Here is a 10718-nt window from a genome sequence, read left to right on the forward strand (position 1 = left end):
CTTCTTATAGTGGCAAGGAACACGTGTACCAAGTTTCGTCTAGATATTTCAATATTTACTCAAATTACAGCTTGCACGAACGGACGGATATAAATAATCCTACATCTAACACTCTTAGTATTAGGACTAGCAACCAACCGTTATGTGAATAAAACTATAATACTCTCTTAGCAACTTTGTTGCGAGAGTATAAAAACAAGTGGAAAGGGCACCAATATTTTGGAACAAAAAACGAAAGAAAAAATGCTACTGACCCAGTGCACCACTGAACGAATTACAACGCAAAATTATTAATAGGCGTGTTTTATTTGACCACCGCAATCTAATAGCTAAATCATGGACAAATAAAACGCACTTAGTTTATTTCATATATTCGCTAAAAAATGAATTGTGTTGACAATGCGGCCGCGAACTCTCAGCTGATATTTAATATATTTGAAAAACGGTTGAATTTATAAATCAAATTTTGAAAAAAAAAACATGCCTCTAGTTCAATATAACTACAAGCAATGATAGCTTATGACAAGCCAACATAATTATGTTGGCTAAGTCTTCCACCTAATATTTACCCCCTGATTTGTTGCTCTATACTTATGAGTATGCATAAGTAGAGGCAGATGTGGATGTGGATTTGTTTTAGCGTGAATACTATGCCTATGTAAGACCTAATCTACCGTGTATTCAAAAACACAATGGATCAATACAATGCGTTGATCAGCGCCCTGATTTTTGCTATGCACCTTCCAGTACCAATTGGCGTGTGGTATGGACACACTTATGCCACCTTGGTAGGGCCGAGGCTCATCTAAAACCTCTGCCGTGCTTTGGGTCCGGCACCCGGTTGGCTGCAACTCCACACCGAGAAACCAAAGGCCCTCTGCCTGCTTTTAGGTTTATAAACCACAGCCACCACGAAACTCCCCGAAGGTCCGTAACCCAACGAGCAGGCGGAAACCGAAGCCTTCTGGGCTCCTGCTCCCCGTGGCACCAGGTTCTAGTCTCTGGTAAGACCTTGTAGCCGAAGCTACTTCCAGTTGAGCCTTTCCATACTGCTCTGCACTGGTAGACAATTGTGGCTTGAACACAATGCAGTCGTATGCTTTATTGTGTGGGTGATTTGTATTTAAGTTGCATCATTTACCTTTAATAGCACATCAGCATTCGCAACTTCTGTAAGGTACCCCTTATTAATAAATAATAAAAAAATATATATCGCATAATAAGCTCAAATCTTTCAGGCAAGTTATTTAACCACTTTGATCTTTTAAAATTAATTTTACATATTTAATTAACCAACAATTTTTATCAAACAACACCTTTTACTGAACTTTTTTAGAATCATATTAAACACTATATATTAGCGATACAAAGCTTCTAGTCTTAATATTTGCATATATCAGGACAGAAAAATAAAAAAGAAGCATACCTGATCTATGTATAAAGCATTATAGCCTTGACAGACGGCAGCGTTAATCTCGATTAGCTCCGCACTTAATCAGATCTAAATTTGTAGGTGACAGACGGTAGCAAAGCGAGTTTGAAACTCTATTAAACAGTTGATTGACAATAATATTTTCAGTTTGGTAAACTTATTTTGGTTCGGTTCTTAACCGCGCAATAAATACAAAATCACTTATTATTAAAAAAAGTAAACATAAACACCTTATTATTAGAACTTTGACATTAGAAAAATTTAGTTATTTCATTGCATGCGTATGTTTTTGTTTACATTTAATTGAAAAACAGCTGTTAGTATTGCTTGTTTTCATTCACAAAAGAATAAAATGTTAACAATGTTGCCAACGAGAATGCAACTAACTCCCACTAACCCTCTAAAATTTTGATTATTAAATGGAAGTTAACAAACGGAATTAACTGAGATAACTCCTGAATTAATAATAAAGCAGTTAATCCGGATTAACGCCGCCGTCTGTTAGGGGTATTACTTTCCTCACATTTTCGTTTTTTGGTTTTTGTAGTTCTTGTTGTTATATTTTACAAGCTTGTTGCCCTTGTGGCTCAAAGTGTCCTTTTAAAGGCTGCTTGTAGGTTTGCCCTCCACCTTTCAAAACTGAAAAAGAGGCTTATTTGCTTTCGGGGTGTGGCAAATTTTTACGCCCTTAAATATATGATATAATAGGTGACATTTAAAAAATTTTTATAATCAACAGATGTTTTTTATGTAGCTTCGCAGCTTTAAATATCTGCGCCTAAAAATTTTCTTGGCATTCTTGACTTGCCAAATTCCTATTACATATGTATGTGCAGAATGAACCTCATATATTTCAATTGGTTTAATATTGAATATCTTGCCATTTACTAAACTTTGCCCCGATGCCATTGATTTTAAGTCCGAATTTATCCTTCAAAAATTATCATCAAAATAATTAACTTCTTCAACAATAGTTTTTTAAAATTTGGAAGAAATAATGGGTCTTAGAGAGTTCAAAACGTAAATATGTACCCAATATTCTCTATCACTTTTAAATGCAAAATCTTCGTGGATAATCTTAGTTATAACATTATGTAACAATGTGTCTGGTGACAGGTGTGACAAGTTTAATTTATAAGCTTACACCAATAATTCAATAAATCGACAAGAACTCGCCGTCAGTTGTCCAGCAATTTACATTTTCAATTTATTGACAGTCACTTAATTATATGTATTTTTATACTCTCGCAACAAATGTTGCTAAAGAGAGTATTATAGTTTTGTTCACATAACGGTTGTTTGTAACACCCAAAACTAAACGAGTTAGATATAGGGTTATATATACCAAAGTGATCAGGGTGAAGAGTGGAGTTCAAATCCGAATGTCTGTCTGTCCGTCCGTCCGTCCGTCCGTCCGTCTGTGCAAGTGGTAACTTGAGTAAAAATTAAGATATCTTGATGAAACTTGGCACACTTATTTCTTGGCACCATAGGAAGGTTGCTTTCGAAAATGAGCAAAATCGGACCACTGCCACGCCCACAAAATGACGAAAACCGAAAACACATAAAGTGCCATAACTAAGCCATAAATAAAGCTATGGAAAAAATTTGGTATGAAGGATCGCACTATGAAGGGGCATATTTGGATGTAATTTTTTTGGGGAAGTGGGTGTGGCCCCGCCCCCTACTAAGTTTTTTGTACATATCTCGCAAACCAATAGAGCTATATAAACCAAACTTTCTGCAGTCGTTTTTTTAGCCACTTCCTAATACAGTCCAAAAATGAAAGGAATCGGATCATAACCACGCCCACCTCCCATACAAAAGTTAGGTTGAAAATTACTAAAAGTGGGTTAACTCACTAACGAAATACGTCAGAAACACTAAATTTCACATAAGAAATGGCAGATGAAAACTGCACTCAGATTTTTTTACAAAATAGAAAATGGGCGTGGCGTCGCCCACTTATGGGTCAAAAACAATATCTCCGGAACTACTCGACCGATTTCAATGAAACTTGGTTTGTAATAGTTTCCTTACCTCCCAATAATATGTTGTGAAAATTTGCCAACCACGCTTCACAACCACGCCTACTTCCTATATACCAGAACTTAGAAGATGATCTGAATAGTTTACATTACAATATATAAAGTAAGCACTAGTGAAGATATCGGTGCAAAACTTTGCACAAATACTGTATTTATAGTGTGGCAGCCCATTTCTAAAAATCGCCGAAATCGGACCATAGGTTTTCAAGGCCCCATATATCGCACATGAGTACCTCGGTGCTTCTAACCTAATATTATGGTTTCCAACTTTCAATGGACTTTATACCATATATATGACGAATATGTGGGTCAAATTGTGTATTATGTAATATAAATAAAGTTAAATAAATAAATTGCGAGAGTATAAAATGTTCGGTTACACCCGAACTTAGCCCTTCCTTACTTGTTGATATTTTCTTTCAACCAATTCATAGAGCAACAAACGCGCAATCATAACAACTCCATTAGACTGCAGCAACAACAAGCACAAAATCACAACCACAATCAGAGTAACGACAACCAAAACATGACAAGAACAAGTGAACCTAAACCGAGTTCAATTAATGGCGAACATTACAAAGCCGCGACTGCAGCCATCCTGAGTAATGCAAGCGTTCTTACGAATGGCGGAACAGAAGCCCCAACAACGACTGTTAATTCGTCAGCAGCGGCAACTGCTCAACCAACATCAGTTTCGCTGGATGACGCAGCAACAGCGACAGGCACACCGGTGGCGGCAGTCGAAGCTTCAACGCCAGTGACAAGAAACACGGACGAAAGTCTGGCACGCACCACCGGTTATGCAAACATTTCGCGCCGTACCCTCAACAACAGCAACAACAGTGCCATTGGCGGAAATGGCAACTCGGCCACGACAGCTGATAACGCGACTAGTAACGCGACGTCGGACAACTGCCGCAAATTGGCCGCCACTCTGGATAATCTCGATGTGGCTATGGTGCGCGATTTGACCGATGACGACGGAGTGGACTCGTACATAGCCTTTCAGGAGTGTCTGGGCGTTTCGACGTGAGTAAAAAATCAAAATCATAGGGTTTTCTTTTTCTCAAACATCCGTGTATTTCGTTATTTTCGCAGGACAGAGGATACTTCTTATACCAGTACGGTGACGAGAACGTGAATAAAATGTGGAATAAAAATCGAAACTGACATTCCATATAAACAGAAATTTATTATTCAAAACATCAGAGTAGGCGTTAATTTCTTAAAAATGAAAAGAAGATGGCAAAATAAAAAATGCTTCATTCAAAATATTTTCATTTCATTTGATAAAGATGGAAAAAGAAAATTTAACTGACAAAAAATAATGTTGTCTATGGTTGAATATTTGTAGATTTGAAATTTTTAATTTAACTTTACCTGATCGTGTGATAGTTAAATTACAAATCGTTGCATTACAAAATTCAGTTTCAGTGTAAGAAGTGGTAAAATTTACTTATTGAGAAAGGTTTTAATATCTCAATAATTGAATCTCATTAGCTTTCTGCAAATAATTTTTAGCAGGTATTTGGTTAAAGCGTTGTTGTTATGCATTGGCTTGTTGACTCTGCGTTTATGTAACACAAATCCACTAATGTTGCCATAAAGCTACGCAAATACTCGGCTGTTAAATGCTTATGCGCATCACGTTGCCCTGTAGCGAATTTAAATAAAATTTTTATGTATATAAAATTTTCAAGTGGATTCTGTTTCTAGGTGATATTAGAAAGAAAATAAACGTAAAATGAAAAAAAAAATCCACTTGGCGCTTTTTTTGGCAGCGAAAATAAGATTTTCATTCTTTGATCTAACGCTTCTTTTGAAAAATAAAATTATCACCCTAGCAATGCATTTTAAAACAAAAGTTTCCAGTATATTTTGGAAGTAGTAAATGTCAGCTGTCAAAAAGAGCTTGTTTGTGGTACTAAAATTATGTTTTTTCTGAAAATTTAGAATTTAAATTGTAAAATTTGCAGAAGTTTTATCATTTTTCGAATTTTAGGACCAAGTTTTACTGTAATCAGCGGGAACAGACTCACACGATTGTTCGCTAAAGTATCCTAATCCCTTATTGGTTTTCGTACAAAAATATGATACATGGTAAAAGATTGCATGAATCTTTGGTATAACTGGAATTCCAAGGGATTCGTAACTCTTTTTAAAAGCGTCGATATGCTTTTGAAAATTGAAATCTAGTTCGATTGAAAAGCATCCGTCAACAACTTTTTTCAATGCTCGAAACGTATCAACATATTTTGCGCAACTCAAACATTTCATGCCATCTAATATGTCTATCTTATTTAACAAAGTTTTACACGCATTACCTGCAAAAGTCGGAGATCCATATGTAAACTGACGTTCAACATTGCATTTTTTGGCCCATTGTAAACTGACCTTTTCGTTTTCCAACATCATATGTTTGAATAAAGTATTGACACCACCTAATAATAAGTGTAATTCTGGAGGAGGGATGACATGTAGCACTTCTTTATAATCGTTCGGCAAAAAGAGTGGTGGGTTTACACAATTTTTAAAGAACTTAGAATGTTTAAAAACTTTCCCTTTCGAGCACCAGCTTCTGAAGTTTTTTAAACAATTTTCTGTTGTCCTTGCGGGTCCACAATTATTGAGATTAAGATGAGATATTTCACACCGTGTACACGGATGTGAACTACTATGTCCCATTAGAACAGGAACGATGTTGGCAAGCTTGAGATCTTGGCCATTAACTGTTCGTAAAAATTGAAAAGAGATTGGACCAGGAACATTTACCAACAATAAACGCAGAAAAAGCATTCACGTTGTTTTGGATGAACAGTATAAAGTCGTCCCAGTGTCTTAGCTTTAAATATGCCTTTTTTCAAATTCACAGTTGAAAATTTGTCTCAAGGCACGCAAATGAAGATGGATTACCTACGAGTTGATTGCAATAACAACCACAAAAGCCTAACAAAATCAAATGAAACTTAAACTCTTTGTCACCGAGTTCAACGCAAAGTGTCGCGACCTATGCGACACCTAAGAGCTCTTTCACACGGGTCAACTCCTGTTGCGGCAATTCTAAGTTTACACAACACGCTTTGTGTTCTTATTCGTAACAGTTCGCTGATACGTAACAGCGTTGCATTTGCTCACATTTTAAAATTAATATATTTATAATATATTTGAAATTTTGAATTTTATAATTAATTTTTTGTATGTAATTTCAAATACATATATATGCATAATATAATTATAATAGAGAATAACGTAAAAAATTAGTTAATGAAATATATTTTTTGTTTGAAAACGATGCGTACAAGAAGTTGAGAAAATGATATGAAAGAGAATGAGAGAAAAACACGAACAGAGTTGACGAACACAAATTCCTCGTGTGAACGCAAAAGAGAATTGCCCGAGAATTTGCAAAAGGAGTTGACCCGTGTGAAAGAGCTCTAGGCGATTTTGATGAATCGAAACTTGTTGTCGTTTCCGAAGAAAAATTATATTGCAATCGTAGAAACTCAAGCGAAGGCACCCATTGGCGTATGTGGCAAACGGTCGCTAATGAATATAAAATGTGTCAGACGGCAGAAGTCATTTTGCACTACGTTGATTTTTAGTAAATCGAACAGGTGATCTCAGCTGTGAAAAAATTCCCGTTATCCAGCTGATTCTTTTCCTACTTTTTTTTTTTTTTTTTTTTTTTTTTTTTTTTTTTTTGTTGTCGGAGGGGGAATCTTCAAAAGATACCGTATTAAAAAGTATACGGCATGCACGATTCATCCCATTCGCTTAAGATACACCAATTTTGGGATCACGCCCAGCAACTCTAAGTTTTGCAGGACTTGCGAAGAGGGATGCCTACGTACTAAACCCTAAACTCCGTCTTCTATAGCTCTTTATTCTCCCTTGCGGTACCACCGCTAGGTATTTCATCACAAGGGTAAGCTTTAGCCAATTTGCTCATCTCCAATCCAATTTGGTCTACTGGTCACTTGTCATCCTCCTTTCGCTGCTACGTTGCCACTCATTCTTTCTTAGCTCTGTTAGAGCTCTCGCGGACCATGCTCTTACTTGAAATGAAATTCTTTTTTGTTCCATCACTGCAATGTCTGGTGGCATGATACCAGCTATAACTCCGACCGCCTCGTGTGATACAGTCCGAAACGCACAGGAAACTCTAATTGCACTTAACCTCATTATAGATTTTGCCTTTTCAGCGTATGATTTATGCTGCAGTGCAGGTCCCCATATAGGTGCCGCATACATTAGTACCGACTGACTCACTTTGGCTAAGAGTGCTCGTCTACTCTGGCTCGGTCCACCAATGTTGGCCATTAGTCTGGATAGTGCAGCCGTAACCCTTGCCGCTTTTTCACAAGCCTTGTCAATATGGGTCTTATAGTTTAGTCTCACATCTAACATCACCCCCAGATATTTCAGGGACTGCTGTGTGGTTATATTGTACCCGTCAATATTTAGCGTAGCAGTCTCTAGCTTTTTCCTACTTGTAATTAGCACAGCTTCTGTTTTTTGTCCTGCTAGTTGTAGTTTAGTTTCTGTTAGCCATTCTTTTATTTTAGCCGCGGTCTCATTGCATATATGCTCTATTTGGGTGATTTCTTTTGCCACCACCGTCACTGCTATGTCATCAGCATATCCGATTATTTGTACCTCCTTTGGTAGGGGGAGGCGCAGCACTCCATCGTAAAGTATATTCCAGAGTAATGGACCTAAGACTGAACCTTGGGGTACTCCGCCCGTCACTGCGTAGTTTTGTGGTCCTTCATCAGTATCATATAATAGCATTCTATTGGACAGGTAATTTGACACAATCTTTACTAGATATAACGGCGTTTTTTTTAGTTCGAGAGCTTTTATGATGTGAGGCCAGTAGGCCGAATTGAAGGCATTCTTCATGTCGAACGTTACCACCGCACAGTATTTTTTAGAGCCATACATCCATCTGGTTACTTCAATGGCTCTGCTTGCGACATCAGTTACTTTCTGGATTGCATCTATTGTCGACCTTCGTCTTCGGAAACCATACTGATTGTCTGCCAAACCCGGTAATTCGTTTTCTAGATGTTGCTCCAGTCGAACACATATTATTCGTTCTAATATTTTTCCCATTGTGTCCAGCATGCATAGCGGTCGGTATGAGCTTGGCTCTCCGGCTGGCTTGCTTGGTTTCTGGAGGAGGACCAATCGCTGCTTCTTCCATATTTTTGGGAAAACACCCTCTCGTACACACTGCGAAAACACCTCCGTGAAAGGGGCGGAGTTGTGTTTAAGGGCGATCTTTAGAGCTTTGTTTGGAATGCCATCTAATCCAGGTGCCTTGTTGCTGGCGAATCTTTCTGCTGCTTCAACTACGTTTTTTCCGGTGACTATTGGTATTCCTGTTATTTCAGTTCCCTCGTTATGCCATTCATGTGGAGTTTGCGTGGGGAATAGAGTTTGTACTACAGTCTTAAGTAGTTTAGGGCATGTTGGGTTTTGTCCCTTGCGGCTTCTAACTTTTGTCATTACTATCTTATAGGCATCCCCCCATGGGTTTTCTTCTAGTTTTTTGCAGAGCTCTTTAAAGCAGCAGGCCTTGCTCTCTTTAATAGCTTTCTTGAGTTCTTTTCTCTTCTTCTTAAACTGATCCTGCAGCATTAAATACTCAGTTGTTTGTCGCCTCCTTTGGCACAGACGCCTCGCTTTATGACATTCATTTCTTATCGCAGAAATTTCCTCATTCCACCAGTACGCTGGCTTTCTGTTTGAACACTGTTTTTTCCTGTGCATTGATGCATCGCAGGCTTTACTGACAAATTTCACGAGTTGCTCCGCCTTCCGTTCCACGTCTAATGCGTCGTTTGGGTTTCCGTCTAACATCAATTTGAAGAGATTTTCATCGAGAGTTTCAATTTTCCAACCTCTGGTTTGCGCCGTTTTGGGGGTCTTACGTCCTTGTGTACATTCTTGGTTACCAATTTCTAATATAATGGCCAGATGGTCGCTGTGGGTATACAGGTCACTCACCTGCCACTTAGCTGTACGCACTAGGGAGCTGCTAGCGAAAGTGATGTCAATCACGGAACCACGTCCATTCTTTTCAAAGGTATTTTTATTACCAGTATTTAACAAGACGATATCCTTTGACGAAAAAGCCTTCAGGAGAGCATCTCCTCGCCTGTTCGTGTATGTACTCCCCCTTTCAATCGCCCATGCGTTAAAGTCACCGGCCACAACGTTTATTGTTGTGTTTGATATTTCTCGTACTAGACTGTCAAGGAATTTTTCGTATTCGCTTTGTGGGACGCTTGGCGGGACATAGCAGCTATATATGTTTATCCCACAAATTTTTGCCCGTGTGTAATAGAGCTGACCTGTCAGCGGGTTGTTTTGAAAAACTTTGTCTCCACAGGTCCATATGGCTGCTTTATTCGTCAGGTCGGAAGTCCATGTTGCTGTGCTTAGGTTTTTATACTGCTCGCTGATTATTACTACGTCAATTTTTTGTTCAAACACTGTATGTGTGAGTAGATCTTGTGCTGCCTCACAGTGGTTGAGGTTTAGTTGCAATACTCTCATATATTGGCCCTTTTACACGCTTTCTGGTGGAGGGGACATTTTTTGCTACCTATCTGGTGTTCGTAGTTCTCTTTTCCGTTCTTTTTACATGCACTGCTGGACGTCTTTTTCTCGCAAGTCTTCGCGAGGTGTCCCTTCTCTCCACATTTGAGCTTGTATGCTTATAAAATGCCTTTCGTGCACATGCTTTCATTATGACAAATAAGTCGTGTTGCCGTTGCTATGACAGTGCAAAACGGGCAACAAAACACTTTCGTGCTATGGAAAGCATTCAGCGCAAAGCGGAGGCTAAATTTGCTAAAATATAGCGATAATTATAGTTGCGCAGGTTCATGGGCGGTGTATGTGTATTTACTTTTGTTTAAAATTTACCTAAATTCATGTGCGCATCCACATCGTGAAGTTAATGAGAAAGTGTCACAGAGGAATGAAGAGATTTGCAATAGAATAAAAAAATACAGAACTAAATTAATTAAATTTTTGGAAAACGGAATACGGAAAACGAAAATGGAATAGGATAATAATTATATTTAGTTGTAAATAATTTTAACCAGAGATGTGCCTAAAGAAAGTATAGACTTTACCCATGAGATTCCTCTAACTATCCGATCACCTCGTTTAAAATACTTCTATCGTTCACTACACTACACTACATTGGTTTCAAAAGCTAAAAT

At 38.0% G+C, this 10718-nt stretch overlaps 1 protein-coding gene across 7 annotated transcripts in view; it reads left to right on the top strand.

Moving 5' to 3' along the window:
* The window catches only part of LOC128919867 (uncharacterized), a 107774-nt gene extending 101582 nt beyond the window's left edge, over window positions 1-6192 (top strand). For 6 of the 7 annotated variants that reach the window (XM_054225408.1, XM_054225416.1, XM_054225404.1 and 3 more), the window contains 2 exons: window positions 3915-4509; window positions 4579-6192. In XM_054225408.1, the coding sequence (XP_054081383.1) occupies window positions 4007-4509; window positions 4579-4621 (546 nt within the window). In that variant the 5' untranslated portion in view covers window positions 3915-4006 and the 3' untranslated portion in view covers window positions 4622-6192. The remainder of the gene's footprint in view (window positions 1-3914; window positions 4510-4578) is intronic. The other variant, XM_054225414.1, reaches the window with a different exon arrangement.
* The last annotated feature ends 4526 nt before the right edge of the window (window positions 6193-10718 follow it).

Source organism: Zeugodacus cucurbitae, chromosome 2 (genome assembly GCF_028554725.1).
Source record: "Zeugodacus cucurbitae isolate PBARC_wt_2022May chromosome 2, idZeuCucr1.2, whole genome shotgun sequence".
NCBI lineage: Eukaryota > Metazoa > Arthropoda > Insecta > Diptera > Tephritidae > Zeugodacus > Zeugodacus cucurbitae.